The 14,174-nt window shown below is 52.1% G+C and overlaps 1 protein-coding gene across 3 annotated transcripts in view; it reads left to right on the top strand.

Moving 5' to 3' along the window:
- ADGRG3 (adhesion G protein-coupled receptor G3) overlaps positions 1-9,269 on the top strand; it is a 24,570-nt gene extending 15,301 nt beyond the window's left edge. For 2 of the 3 annotated variants that reach the window (XM_017502620.2, XM_017502624.2), the window contains 6 exons: positions 113-213; positions 350-462; positions 3,930-4,210; positions 4,388-4,481; positions 5,650-5,933; positions 8,234-9,269. In XM_017502620.2, coding sequence (XP_017358109.1) covers positions 113-213; positions 350-462; positions 3,930-4,210; positions 4,388-4,481; positions 5,650-5,933; positions 8,234-8,343 — 983 coding nt within the window. In that variant the 3' untranslated portion in view covers positions 8,344-9,269. The remainder of the gene's footprint in view (positions 1-112; positions 214-349; positions 463-3,929; positions 4,211-4,387; positions 4,482-5,649; positions 5,934-8,233) is intronic. The other variant, XM_037729292.1, reaches the window with a different exon arrangement.
- Positions 9,270-14,174: the final 4,905 nt, after the last annotated feature.

Raw genomic sequence — 14,174 nt, 5'->3', positions numbered from 1 at the left:
TCCCTCCCCTCCCTGCCATATATTCCCTTCCCCTTTGTTCCCCTCCTGTCCCCTCCCTTTCCCTCCGCTCTCTATATTCCTTTTCCCTCTGTTCCCCTGGCCTCCTCTCCAGGGCCCACTGGAGACTGGGCTTCTGAGGGCTGCTCCACGGAGGTCGGACCCGAGGGGACCGTATGCCGTTGTGACCACCTGACCTTTTTCACCCTGCTCCTGGTAACAGCCCCTTTTACTCTGATCCCAGCTGTCCCAGGGTCTTCCAGCTCCTGTCTAGGGGAGGGGGCTGCCTGGTCTTGGGGTACCTGGGCCTGGCTTCCAAATGACATGGTCTTGCTTCCGGGGTCACCCACAGCGACCCATCTTGGACCAGTCCACGGTGCAGATCCTCACACGCATCTCCCAGGCAGGCTGTGGGGTCTCCATGATCTTCCTGGCCTTCACCATTGTTCTTTATGCTGTCCTGAGGTGAGTGACCCCCACCTCCCCACCATGTCTCCGTCCCACCCTCAAGAGAGGCAGCAGGGCTGGTTGGGAAGCACACAGGTTGTGTGGCCTCTGACTAATGTCCTCTCCTCACCTTAGTGTCCTTCTCCCAGAATGGGGTTGGAGGTTGAAATGTGTCAGGGCTATTTCAGGAGCAAGTGGCAGAAACGTAACTCAAATTGGCTTAAACGTAGCAGGGAATGTGTGGTTCATGTAACTGAGAATAGCAGATAGTCAAAAGCGTTCATGTAATTGAAAAACCCAAGGTGTATGGACTTCAGGCACGGTTCGATCCAGGGGCTCAAAAGAGGTTCCCCAAGACTTGGTCTCCCTCTGCCTCTCACAGCTTTGCTCACTCCTTGACAGTCACGTCGGGCAGTTTCTTTACCCTCGGGGGCTGCCTCAGGATCGCATCACAGCTCCTTTGCTTAGGCAAAAATAAAAGAGGTCTCCTCTTTCCAAGTATTCTAAGCTAAATCTCAGGATTGAGAAGGGTTTTTTTTTTTAACATTTTATTTTGAGATAGTTATAAACAGAAAGCTGCAAAAAATAGTGCAAAGAGTCCTGTGGTTCCTTCTTCCAGCTTCCCCCTATGGATATATCCTAGACAGCTATAGTTCAATATCAAAACCAGCAGCTGGTGGTACGGTACTGTTGACCAGAATATAGTCTTTGCTCAGTTTTCACCATTTTTTACATATATTAATATGTGTGTCTGTGTGTGTGTGTGTGCAGCACAGATCATTTGCAGGGCCCAGCCCAAAATGAAAATATAAAAGGCTGGGCACGGTGGCTCATGCCTATAATCCCAGCACTTTGGGAGGCCGAAGTGGGCGGATCATCTGAGGTCAGGAGTTGAGACTAGCCTGACCAACATGGTGAAACCCCGTCTCTACTAAAAATACAAAACAATTAACCAGGGGTGGTGGCGCGTGCCTATAATCTCAGCTACTCGGGAAGCTGAGGCAGGAGAATCGCTTGAACCCAGGAGGCGGGGGTTGCAGTGAGCGGATGATCATGCCATTGCACCCATGGCAGGGCAAAAAAAAAAAAAAACAAACCAAAAAAAAAAAAAAAAAAAGAAAGAAAGAAAGAAAAAGAAAAAAATATATGGCCCCTTAAAAAATTTTAAGACTGTCAAGATGGCGACAGTCTGAGAATGGGGCCCTGCAGAGGTCACGTGCTCATGAAACTGGCCCTGTGTGAGCATGTGTGTGCATGCCTGCGTGTATCAGCCTGTGCAGTGTTATCCCGTGTACACCAGAGCCGAGTCTTACTGGTCTAACTTGGACCATGCACCCATGCCTGCCTGGGTCACGGTGGTCAAGGGCTAGAATACATGAATTGGCTGGCCAGGCCACGTGCCTGCTCTTGGGTTGGAGCTAACAAAGAACCCCTGGCCCCTGACTTATGTCATCGCTGGGAGTGGGGACAGGCGGGCATTCCTCAGGGAGACCTGGGGCTGTGTCCAGAAGGGGAAGTGAGTGCAGGTCAGGCAGAAACAGCAGGGAGCGCAGGAGCCTCGCTCGCCTGGGCCCAGGCCATGGCTGAGGGACCCACAGAACTTGCGAGCTTGAAGGTGCCTAGAGGAGACAGTGCCCCAGCCTGTCCTGTCCCCCAGCCTCCTGGGGGTCCCTGAGGGGGGCCTAAAGTAGCCCTTGGGTTTCCTGCCCCTGAGTCCAGGGCTGTCCCACTGCCTTCTCCATGTGCCTCTGTGTCATCATTTGGCCCTGGGCTCTAGCCCCCACTAGGCCTACCACTCCATCACAGACCAACCCATGAGTGTAAGCGGTGTCCCCTACCCCCACCCCCCAAGCCCTGGCCTAGGACACAGTCTCCATCCCCAACAAGCTGAGCGTGCCTTGCCAGCTGGCTGCATTGCTGGACCCTGTGAGCGGGGCTTGGAGCGCCAGGAGAAATTGCCACCAGCTCCCCAGGGTGGGGCCTGGTATCTCAGGTGAGGCGGACATGACCCCAGATGTTCCTCCAGGAAGCCCCGGGGCCCCCCTCCCTCAGCTGAGAGCCCTTTTGGATCTGGCTTGCTAAGAATTCAGAGCAAGGGGCTCCAGAGAGAGGGAGGTGAGCCTGGTGAGTCACTGGGCAGCGAGTCTGGAGCCTGGGGTCGGAGCCCCTGCCCTGCCCTGCTCTACGCCCCGCAAGACTACGTCCTTCTCTGAGCCTTGCTCTTCCACTGCATTTTCAGCTTCATGCATCCACCTGCCTGTCCATCCACGTCACCAGTGAATACACGGCCCCTCCACTGTTAGGCCTGGAATTCACGCATAGGAGAGACCCGAAGGGGGAGAGGATGGGGAGTTACACTATGCTGCAGGAAACGTCCAAATCAGCTCAGCTAGGGGGCACACAGAGACAGCCTCCCCAGAAGGAAACATCCAAGGGGCGTTTGAAAGGCAGAAGAACAGGAGTCAGGCAAAGAAGGTGGGAGGAAAGGCATTGGGGGCAGCAAGAAGAGCCCTGGCAGAGTCTGGGCGGCCTGCAAAATCAGCATGCATTCAGGAAATTGCAAGTTATGCAGTTGGGTTAATGCATCTGTTACTGGGTGGTGCTGTTCAGTTCCAGGCTCTTGGCGCCCCGAACAAAGAATTGGATGAGACACACACAGATAGCCAAGCAAAGTGACATGAGTGTATTCCACGCAGTGTTCCGCTCTCAGAGCAGGAGAGCGGGCTGACCTCTGCAAAATGGGATCAGCCTCAGCTTGGTGTAGTTTGGGTGGTTCCAGGTGTATTTTTTTCTTCTCTTCCCAAAGCTGCCTAATCTCTAGCCAGTGTCTGGCTTTTGATTGATAGATGTGTTGCTCAGTTACTTCGGGCCCTTGTGCATTTATGCATCACCTCCATCCCATAATTTTAAGTACGTGCATGATATGCAGCCCATATGCATGAACCTTAAGTAGCTAATTATCATATGGGGCTATGTGAAGGATACTTTTTCTCTAAAGCAAATGCCCATCTCTGAAGAGCTGCCCCTTACTGGTTTGGTCCGGATCTTGCCGGCCGTGGGATTCCCCTTTCTATATCGCTCTTGCTTTGCTTGCTGAACCTCTGCTTTTCATCATGCTTCTTGCTCACCCACCCCCTTCACCTTGCTTCGGTTTTCTGCTTTTACTTATTCTGCCCTTTGTCCAACTTTTAATTCCCCTCGCTATTCTTCTGCCTCATTTTCCCTATCCTCCTGCCTGACATTGATCAAGGATGAGGTGGACAGGATCCGGAATCCACAGAGCCCCGTGGCCATGGGAGGCTCCTGGACTAGAGCCTCAGGACGCTCCCACTCTGGCTGCCGGCAGGGCTGGAAGCTGCCTGAGCAGGCAGGAGCTGGTGCTGGGGGTGGACAGCCATGGGCTGTTGGGGTGGACAGGCCTGAGTGCCCCGTGGGAGCTCCCATGGCAGCTGCGGCCCCTTGGGGCCTCTCATTTCTCGCTCCAGGCTTTCCCGGCAGAGGTTCAAGTCAGAAGATGCCCCTAAGATCCATGTGGCCCTGAGTGGCAGCCTGTTCCTGCTGAATCTGGCCTTCTTGATCACTGTGGGGAGTGGCTCGAAGGGCTCTGATACAGCCTGCTGGGCCCGAGGGGCCGTCTACCACTACTTCCTGCTCTGTGTCTTCACCTGGATGGGCCTGGAAGCCTTCCACCTCTACCTGCTCGCCGTCAGGGTCTTCAACACCTACTTCGGGCACTACTTCCTGAAGCTGAGCCTGGTGGGCTGGGGTAGGTGCTGCCTGGACAGGCAGAATAGATGGCTGGCCCCAAGGGTGCGGAGGGAAATAGCCTTGGGGAGAGAGAGGAGGGGTTCCCAGAGCTGGAGGGATGGGCATCTGGAGGGGATGTGGAGGAGGACGTGCCAGCGAGCCCCCGTGATGCCATGCCACTTCCCCTTGTGCCCAGGCCTGCCTGCCCTGATGGTCATCGGCACTGGGAGTGCCAACAGCTACGGCCTCCACACCATCCGAGACAGGGAGAACCGCACCTCTCTGGAGCTGTGAGTGGCAGCTGTGGGAGCCGGGGTGATGCCAGTTCCCCGGCTTCACATACTGGGGCTGGGGGGAGGTGGGGAGAGGAGGGATTTCTAGGAAAAGAGACCAAATATGTCAAGACCAGAAGAATCCTCAGATCCAGCCAGCTCATGGCACAGAGGAGTAGACTGAAGCCAAGAGAGAGAGAGAGAGAGACAGAGAGAGAGAGGAAGTGAAATGAGAGAGGGAGCCTGAGAAAGGAGAGGGAGAACTGGACCAGGAGGTAGGGTGCCTTACTCGAGCCTGGCCAACACCAGCCCATATGGCAGCTTAAGGCAAAGTGAAGAAGGTCACCCCGTCCGCATGCTGGGTGCACAGCCTGGAGAGGGGAGGGTGTGTTGGATTTCAGCCCCCACTGCAGCCCAGCCAGCTGCCCTTGTTCAGACCACCACCTGCCCAGTGATTCCCAGCAGCCTAGGTCTAGTCCGGGCTCTGCCCTGCCTGCTGTGCATGTGACCTTGGCAGGCCGGGTCTCTCCCAGAGCCTCAATCTCCTCATCTGCAGCATGGGGGAATGGATCAACATGCTCTCTAAGGCGCTTTGCCCTGCAGTGCAGGGGGCAATGGAGCGGAATTGAGTTTCTAGACTGCCACCTTGGGGTCCATGGGGCACCTACCACTGGGCCTATGGCTCTGTGCTAGGAGGAGCTGGCGAGGCCTTGGACCTGTCCCCAGGGCCTCAAAAGCGGGGGCCCCAGGAGCCAGAGAGGTCACATACGTGCAGGCATTGGGCCAGGTGGTGACTGCAGTGGACTGGCAGTCACAGACCCATCTAGTGGGCGGCCAGTTACCGTCCTTCAGGAGGGCATCCACAGAGCTGCCAGTTGTATGGTTTTCTAGGAGAAGCAGAAAATCTGGGTGTTTATATCAAATCTTCTGATTTTAAAGGCAGCCACTAATTCAGTTTTTGTACATCATATGGTGCCAACGAAACAGGCCTTTGAGGTCACATTGGCATTAAAGAGACACCAGACAGGAGCCTGATAATGGCCCCTCTGCAGTGGGAGAATGGGGATCGATGGGTGGAAATGGGAGAGGCACCTTCACAGATGGAAAAGCTCAGCCAGACGACTTCCTGGGCTTGCTGGCCAGAGGCACCTCTCCCAGTCCCACCACTGCTGCCCCCGTCCTCCAGATGCTGGTTCCGTGACGGGACGGCCACGTATGCCCTCTATATCACCGTCCACGGCTACTTCCTCATCACCTTCCTCTTTGGCATGGTGGTCCTGGCCCTGGTGACCTGGAAGATCTTCACCCTGTCGAGTGCTACAGCGGTCAAGGAGCGGGGGCAGAACCGGAAGAAGGTGCTCACCTTGCTGGGCCTCTCGAGCCTGGTGGGTGTGACGTGGGGGTTGGCCATCCTCACCCCCCTGGGCCTCTCCACTGTCTACATCTTCACACTCTTCAACTCCTTGCAAGGTGAGGCTCCTGCGCCAGGGAGGTGATGGGCTGTGTTGTCTGTCCCAGGAGGTGTTGGGAGGTGGAGGAGAGGGTGGTTTGCAAGACACAGGACTCTGCTCAGGCTAGCGCAAGGCAAGGATGTTGATTTCAAATATTCAGAGCAAGGATCCAGGGCAGCAAAGTGTGGCTGCTGTATTAGTCCATTTGTGTCATGGTGAGGCCTCAGGAAGCTTCCAATCATGGCAAAAGATAAAGGGGAGCCATGGTGAGAGTGGGAGCAAGGGAGTGGGGAGGCACCGTGCTGTTTTAAACGACGAGATCTTGCATGAACTCCCAGCAAGTGCTCACCCATCACCGAGGGTACGGTGCTAAGCCATTCATGAGGACCCGCCCCCATGATCCAGGCACCTCCCACCAGGCCCCACCTCCAATGTCGGGAATCGCAATTCAACATGAGACTCGGAGGGAACCAACATCCCAGACATATCAGCTGCCCTCATGGGAGCTGCTACCAGAATCAGAAAAAGCTATCCAAACCAAAGCAGATACGTTCTCCATCTTTTTTCTGGAGCTGTGGAGTCTCTCACCTAGTGTCCATGGAAACTCCTTCATTCTCTCTCCACTCACCCTTTACTATGACCCCAAATGGTTATCCAACATGGCTGCCATAACCCTACATGACCTGGCAAGTCAGGTGTCTATTGTCCATCTCTGGTCCAATTAGCTGTGACCAGAAGGGCAGAGTCATGGGATCTGATGTCCGCCTGACATCGACGGGATCTCCAGGGATCTATGGAAGGAAGGAAATGCTTGCTATGTTTGTTACCGGCCCCCACAGGGCCCTTCCTCTGAGATGCCAGCAAAGGAGTAAGAGCAGTGCATGGGCTGTAGTTTGTATGTGTTCTCTTTGCTTCTTACATCTACAGCTCAGAGAGGCATCACAGCCCGAGGGCGAGAGAAACAGCCAAGATGGGAGTGATGAGACTCACCCCGTCCAGAGGAGTCACTAGAAACCCAGGCCTCCTAGATGCAGTGGGTACAAGCCCCCAAGAGCAGGGCTGGCTCCCAGTGCCCCATGAGACTGGGCTTAGTGACTGGGACCAGGCAACCCTGGGTCCAAATCCTAGCCCCATCCATCACCAGCAAGTCACTCAGCTCCTCCCATCCTCATTCATCTCAAAACTGGGAAAATCCCATACTTATCTCACCAGATGTATTTGTTTATTTATTTGAGATGGAGTCTTGCTCAGTCACCCAGGCTACAGTGCAGTGGCATGATCTTGGCTCACTGCAACCTTCACCTCCTGGGTTCAAGCAACTCTCCTGTCTCAGCCTCCCTAGTAGCTGGGACTACAGGCGTATGCCACTACACCCAGCTAATTTTTGTATTTTCAGTAGAAATGGGGTTTTACCATATTGGTCAGGCTGGTCTCAAACTCCTGACCTCAGGTGATCCACTAGCCTCAACCTCCAGAAGTGCTGGGATTACAAATATGAGCCATCACACCTGGCCTGACAGATTGCATGATGAACAATGGCAACGCATATGTGGGAACAACTAGGTCTTCAACACCTAGGAACTATATTAATAATAATAGAAATTATGACCGTATGGCCATCTGAAGCTGTCTCCAGCTGGAGAATCATGAGTCCGTGCCTGGAGAATCCCAGGGGCTGATGGTTGGGAAGAAAGGCACCTTGAAACTATAGATGACATCACTATTCTTTACCTTAATATGTAAGCCTGCACACTTCACTCTACTGAGTTCATTTCCACTGGGTCTGAGTTGTTCTGCATTTCTCCCTTCCTCCCCAATACAACAGAGCCCTTGGTACCTTGAATTGCCCATTGAACTCTTCTCAATATTTTTCTTGTATATAGAGTTTTGGTTATAGATTTCCTTGAAACACAGAGTTTTTCTAAGTCATGTTCTGTACTTAACGATAATTTCTTGTGCCCCACACTTTCCCTTTTCCTCTTGCTGGAGTGCCTCCTTTAATAATCCTTTATATTACAGAAGGAATGATGGTTGTTTTGTATGTCTGGAAATTCCTCAATTTTGCTCTTTCTTTTCTGTAATAGGTATAGGTAGATATGTTCTTTGAAGGTCTCTGTTTTTCATTTCCAAGATTTCTATTTGGTTCTTTTTCATTTCATTTTTGAAGTGATTGTGTAATGGTTGCATTTTTGCCTGACTTTTCCAGTAGTTCTTGAGTAGTTACGGTGAGTCTCCTCCCTCTCAGCAGCCACCAGCCCAGGTTGTCCCACTCCCTGCCTACCCCTCCCCAGGCTCACCAAGGCCTCTCCTCCCTGACAGGTGTCTTCATCTGCTGCTGGTTCACCGTCCTCTACCTCCCAAGTCAGAGCACCACAGTCTCCTCCTCTACTGCACGACTGGACCAGGCCCACTCTGCGTCTCAAGAATAGGAAGGCACAGCCCTGCAATCTGGACTCAGTTCTGACTTGCTGTGTGACCTCGGGTAGCCCCACGCCTCCCTCTGGGCCAGTTCCTTTCCCTGTATAATGTGGCTGGGGAGGGAGAGGACCAGGTTGGACCACGTGGCTTCAGATGTCCCATCCAGATCCAACTACAGGTTCCACATGAGAGTCCATGTAAGCATGTTTGCAGGGGTCTAGAGTTCCTGTAGTCCTGAGACCCCCTGCCAGCAAAGAGTGACAGTCACCTCCATGCCCTGCCCTCATTGCAAAGCCCTCACCTACCTTCTGGTCCCAGCAAGGGAAGAGAGTCTGTGGCTTGTGTAGCCCTGGAAGGAGCCCCCAGCCTCTCCCCTCCTCCTCCTTGTCACTGGCCTCCCACAACTCTGCCTCTGCATGCCTGTAAACTTGAGGGGCATTCAGGAGGCCAGCGTGCCCTCAGGTATTGGGGGTTAGTTTTGGTGGGTAGGAGTTGATCCTCCTACCCAGTCTGCCCCTGGTCTCTGCCCATCAGAGCCCACCCTTCTTGAAGAGACCCCAGCATGTTCAGGGTGCTGGCAGCCCTGCAGGTGTCCAGGGACACTGCATTTCTGAGAACACTGAGTGGGCGAGCTACCTCGGGCAAACCCTCCACTCCCCACTCTGCCACGTGGGTGGCCCAACCTCTGACCTGCTGTCATCATAGAGGTAGAAGGCAAACCGATCTAGGGCTTAGCATACCTGGGGGTGCTCCCATTCATTCAGCCTGTGGGGCTAGGGGTGAGGATGGGGTTTAGGGCTCCCTGAGCAGGGGCTGGGCATTGCCGCTAGAACCTGAGCTCCCAGACAACAAGGACCTGGGCAGCCTCACTCACTGTTCCAGCCCAGGCCAAGCACAGTGCTTGGCTTGTGGAAACCCTGAATAAATACTTGTTGGCTGAATGAGTGGATGTATGAGTTTGGCACCAGCCTGGCAGAGCCCTGAGCTAAGGGGGTGTCTCAGGCAAGACCTAAGTTGGGTAGGGCGCTTCTGGCAGCTGGGCCTCCATGTCACAATCACATGCAGGTTTCTCAGTAGGAAGCAAAAAGAGGCAGAGATAGCAGAAATGGGGGTAGAGATACAGAGATGGAGAGACGGAGAGAGAGACTTAAGAGACAGGCCGACACTAAGGGAGAATGGGGGCAGAGAGGTGCAGAGATGGCGGCCCCACCCCAGCTCCAGCGACCCCCTACACATGGGGAGTGGTGCGTGTTGACATCATCCGCCTCCCTGGAGCCTCACTCTAACCACAACTCACCAACCATCCTCCCTACCCGGCCCCCACACCCCTCCTGGGAGCTCTGCGGACCATCAAGCCTGTCTGCTGGTGAGAAGTTATTGCCACTGTTAGGCCTCCCCCAATAGCCCCTGAAGCTGCAGGCTGCAGCCCACCTCCCCGCCCAGGTGCCAGTGCTGATGCTGACTGCACGTGGACGCACTTTGCTTCCCTCCCAGCCCGCAAGCAGCTGAAAGGCAGGAAGGCGGCCCTCGCTTTATGCAAGTCGCTGTGTCCCTGGAAGGGAAATCTGGGGTGTCGACATTGCATCAGTTGAGCCACAGAAGCCGTTCTGGTAGACAAACTTGGTGTGTTTTGGGGCTTATCTTCGCAGACATCTGTTTCCCACGCGGAAGGTCTTGACTCCCTTATCTCAAAGTCTCAGGGTGAGTAACCTGAGAAATGGCTGCTCCACCATCTGATGGGTATGGGCTTAACTCCTGGCTCGGCTACTTAAGAGCTGTGTGATCCTGGGCATGTCACATCATCTCTCTGAGCCTTAGTTTCCCCATCTATAAAATGGGAATTATAAAGTCCTCACCTCATCCTGACAGCATTAAATGAAGTGACAGAAATAAAGTGCCCAGCACTGAACTCAGCAGGAGTTAGTCAGCTCCCCGAGCCCCCCTTGATTTAAAGAAAGACCAGCCAAGGGTAATGGCATGAGGAAGCGGAGGCCCCGACAGGCCCCGCCACCTGCCCAACTAAGGTCACTCCATGGGCTGGGCTGAAGCCGGGGCCAGGCCTCCCTGGGTTGCCAATTCCTCCTCCCAGAGCAGTCCCTGAGTTTAAGGATTATCACCTGGTCCTTGACTATGCTTGGTGGCTCACACCTGTAGTCCTAGCACTTTGGGAGGCTGAGGCAACAGGACTGCTTGAGCCCAGGGGCTCAAGATCAACTTGGGCAACACAGCGAGACCCCCCATCTCCAAAAAATAATTGTAAAAAAGTATCTAGGCATGGTAGCTACTTGGAGGAGGAAGCAGGAAGTCCACTGGAGCCCAATAGTTCAAGACTGCAGTGGGCTGTGACGATTCAACTGAACTCCTGGGTGACAAATCGAGACCATGTTTCTAAAAAAAAGGAGGAGGAGGAGGAGAAAGAGGAGAAAGAGGAAGAGGAGAAGGAGGGAAGGAGAAGGGGGGAGGAGGAGGAGAAGGAGGAGAAAGAGGAGAGAGGAGGAGGAGAAGGAGGAAGGAGAGGAGGAAGAGGAGGGAGGAGGAAGGGGAAGAGGAGGAGGGGAGAGGAGGAGAGGAGGAAAAGGAGGAAAAACAAGAAGGAAAAAGGAGAATTATCATGTGGTCCCAACCTCCAGTCTCAAGGGAAATCCCGGGTTGCAGAGTTTCCCAAACTTGTCCGTGGGATGTGGGACCAACAAGACCACAAGCCCTGATGGCTGAGCTTCCTGGCTCAGATGGAGAGGGCAGATAAGGAGGTGTGGCTAGCACTGGGGATGTACTGCTTTTCTGGCTGGCTCTCCACCCTGGGGCTAGTCAGGGGGCAAGGGACTGGAGGCCCTTATCACCTTTTGCCTGGGTTCCTGCAGAAGCACTCCAAGTGCCAGGCTGAGCACCCATAAGGCCAAGGGGTCTACGGTGAGAATACACCCCAAAGCCCAGAGCGGATGGATGGAGTTCCTCCGCCATTGCACAGCGACAGTAGCAACCTAGGTGATGGGCCATCATCACAGGTGGGAGCGCAGACCCTGGCCTCAGTTCACCAGTTTCAGATTCTACCTTTGCAACTTGTCTTGGGTAAATTCTTTACCTACTGAGCCTGTAAAACAGAAATGCCAGTAGCTGCCCCACAAGGTGATGAAGGAAATGAATAAATGAGACAGTGTCTGCAAGGAATGCCCACTGCCTGGCCCGCCTGGCCCAGAATGAATGTGACTCAGCCAGAGCTTTGCCTTAGCCATAGTCTCATGAGGTCCTGGGCACGGAGAGGGTCCCTTCTGCCATGGCCCCTGCCTGGTTCTCGGTTCTGCCCGAATGTCTTCCTTCCTTGTATTTTTTCATTACATCATAAATACACAGGAAACAAGACTTCTTTGCCCCATGCTGTCAGCGAGACAACTTAACATTAAAAGGTATCAATCCTTCATTAATTAATAAATTTAATGCAATGACAATAACGATTCTGGGGCGGGCATGGTGGCTCACACTTCTAATGCCAGCACTTTGGGAGGCTGAAGCAGGAGGATTGCTTGAGCCCAGGAGTTTCAGAACAGCCTGGGCAACATAGCAAGACCCTGTCTTCACAATAAAATAAAAGAAAAGAAACATTAAATATTCTGATTGATTTTATCTTTTTTTGATTCTCCAAAAACTTCTAAGATTGACATGGAGGTATGTAGACCTCAAAGAGCTAAGTCAATCTTCATGAAAGAGGGCACACCGGAGGCGGGGGTTGCAGGGAGAGTCAAGATTGTGCCACTGCACTCTAGCCTGGGTGACAGAGCTAGACCCTGTATCAAAAAAAAAAAGGGCATAGAAGGAAGACTTGACCTCTAGACATAAAGATATTACAAGGCCAGCGTGGTAAATGCAACGTGGTGTCTGTTCAGGGATAAGAAAGGAGATCAGTGGAACAGAACGGAGTGCTCAGAGGCAGACCCATGGACACTTGGGGGAATTAATACACGACAAGGGTGGCATTGTCATTTTCAGAGGAGGAAATACCTAAAACTAACACATTAGTTCGTGAAGACACATTTAAAATCATTGGTCATCAGGGAGCTGCAGACTGAAATGACAATGAGATCTCATTGTATCCTTATTAAACTGACAAACATTAGAAAACTAGATGGTACCAAAGGGCAGGGACAATATGGGAGCCAGGGAGAGTCTAGACTGCTTCAGCTGCCTGGAAAAAAACACGTGCATCTACTGAGTCTGCAACCTTGTCCCTGGTGTTTATCTTAAAGAAACATTCCTCCAGATCTAAACCCTTCTGGACCTGTGTAACATTGTCTGTGGTGGAAGAGAATTGGTAGCAAATCTGAGTGGTCTGTCTAGCCCACCCAGCATTTGCTGGGGAGTTCGCTCAAGACTGCCCCAAACCATCACGAGATAGGGCAGGTTGGAATTCCAAAGAAATAAGCACAAAGCACAGGGGTGATCTGTATCCAGCCAAAGCATTGGTCAGGGAAATGACGGACAGCAAGAAGGGAGATGTGTCTGTCCATAATGAGGTGGTGGAGTTATAGAGTTTATATGAGGGTTTAAGGAATTTGGTTCAGGGCTGGGGCACGTTTAGCATTTCTTTGATCTTTCAGTTTTTCCAGCAACAACCTAAACAACTTTATTAATGCTTGGGGACGTTCAAGGCTCCCTCTAGAACACTTGGACACTCAGTGCCCGTCGCTGGAAGGACAAAGAGGTAGTGAGTGTGAATCCACACGGTAACATGGAGAGATCTTAAAAACACAGGCCTTCATGCAAACATAAGAGCCAGAAGGATATATTAGTTCAATATCATATTAAACATATTAAAAATACCAGCATGCAAAACAATATTCATTTTGGAATAAAAAATACATATTAGAATGGTTGCCTTACAGAGGTGGGAAATGTGCGGGTATAGAGAGAAAAAGGAATGAATAACTATGTAAAAGGAATTAAATGTTGCCTAGGATTGAAAAAGGAAAATGAAGCCTATGCTGCATCCCATCAGCATAACACATTACCTGTTTTCCTTTCTTCTCCCTCTTCCCTTCCTGCCATCATCCCAGCCAGTTCCCCACCAAGGTAATCATGGGTTGCTTAGCACCAAGACTGAAATGCACACACCATCTCCTGAGCTCTCCCCAGTGCAATTGATCTTTTACATCTTATTTTTATGGCTGCATGATATTCCAACTGGGAGGGGGAAAATCATTCACGAGAACTGAGGCAATTCCTAAGCTTCTAGCAGTAACACTAACTGCGCACGCTCGTCAGGATGGTGACAGCCTGGATTCCAGCCTGGCAGCCCTAACCCCTGACTAAAAAGGGCCCATGCACCCCTCCCTCAAAAAATAAAACAGTAAAAATTATATTTTAGGACCGTATTGGTCCTAAATATTGGTACAAACAATATTTTGGTACAATATATTATACCGTATTGGTATAAACACAAATATAATTCAGGGCATATTCATAGTTATATAGTCATTATTATTCTCATTTTCTTCTTCGAATTTAAAAGAAATTACACATTTTCATGAGCCACTAGCCTAATGGATAGGCTTTCCCCATACTTCGAGGTAATGTACTAAATCAGATCCCCAGCCTGGACTAGAACCCAGGACTCAGTCAAGGCAGCCTGGCTCTGTCCACTGCAGCTGGCAGCCACTTCTGGCCCTACACTGGTTTCTGTCTGTCTCGATCAAGGCCATATTCGGCATGCTGTGGGCAGGGGCTGTGGTGTGTTCGTAAATGTTTAACAACTGGCTGGCTGGGGAAAAAAGCCCTGGTCTGTGGCATTTGCTAATTTTTGTGTTGTAAATAACTCTACGGCCACTTGGTGTTTTTTTTTTTTTTTCTA

This window comes from Cebus imitator, unplaced genomic scaffold (assembly GCF_001604975.1).
Source record: "Cebus imitator isolate Cc_AM_T3 unplaced genomic scaffold, Cebus_imitator-1.0 Scaffold297, whole genome shotgun sequence".
NCBI lineage: Eukaryota > Metazoa > Chordata > Mammalia > Primates > Cebidae > Cebus > Cebus imitator.
Note: the sequence above shows the minus strand (reverse complement) of the source record. Positions and strands in the feature narration are given on the sequence as shown.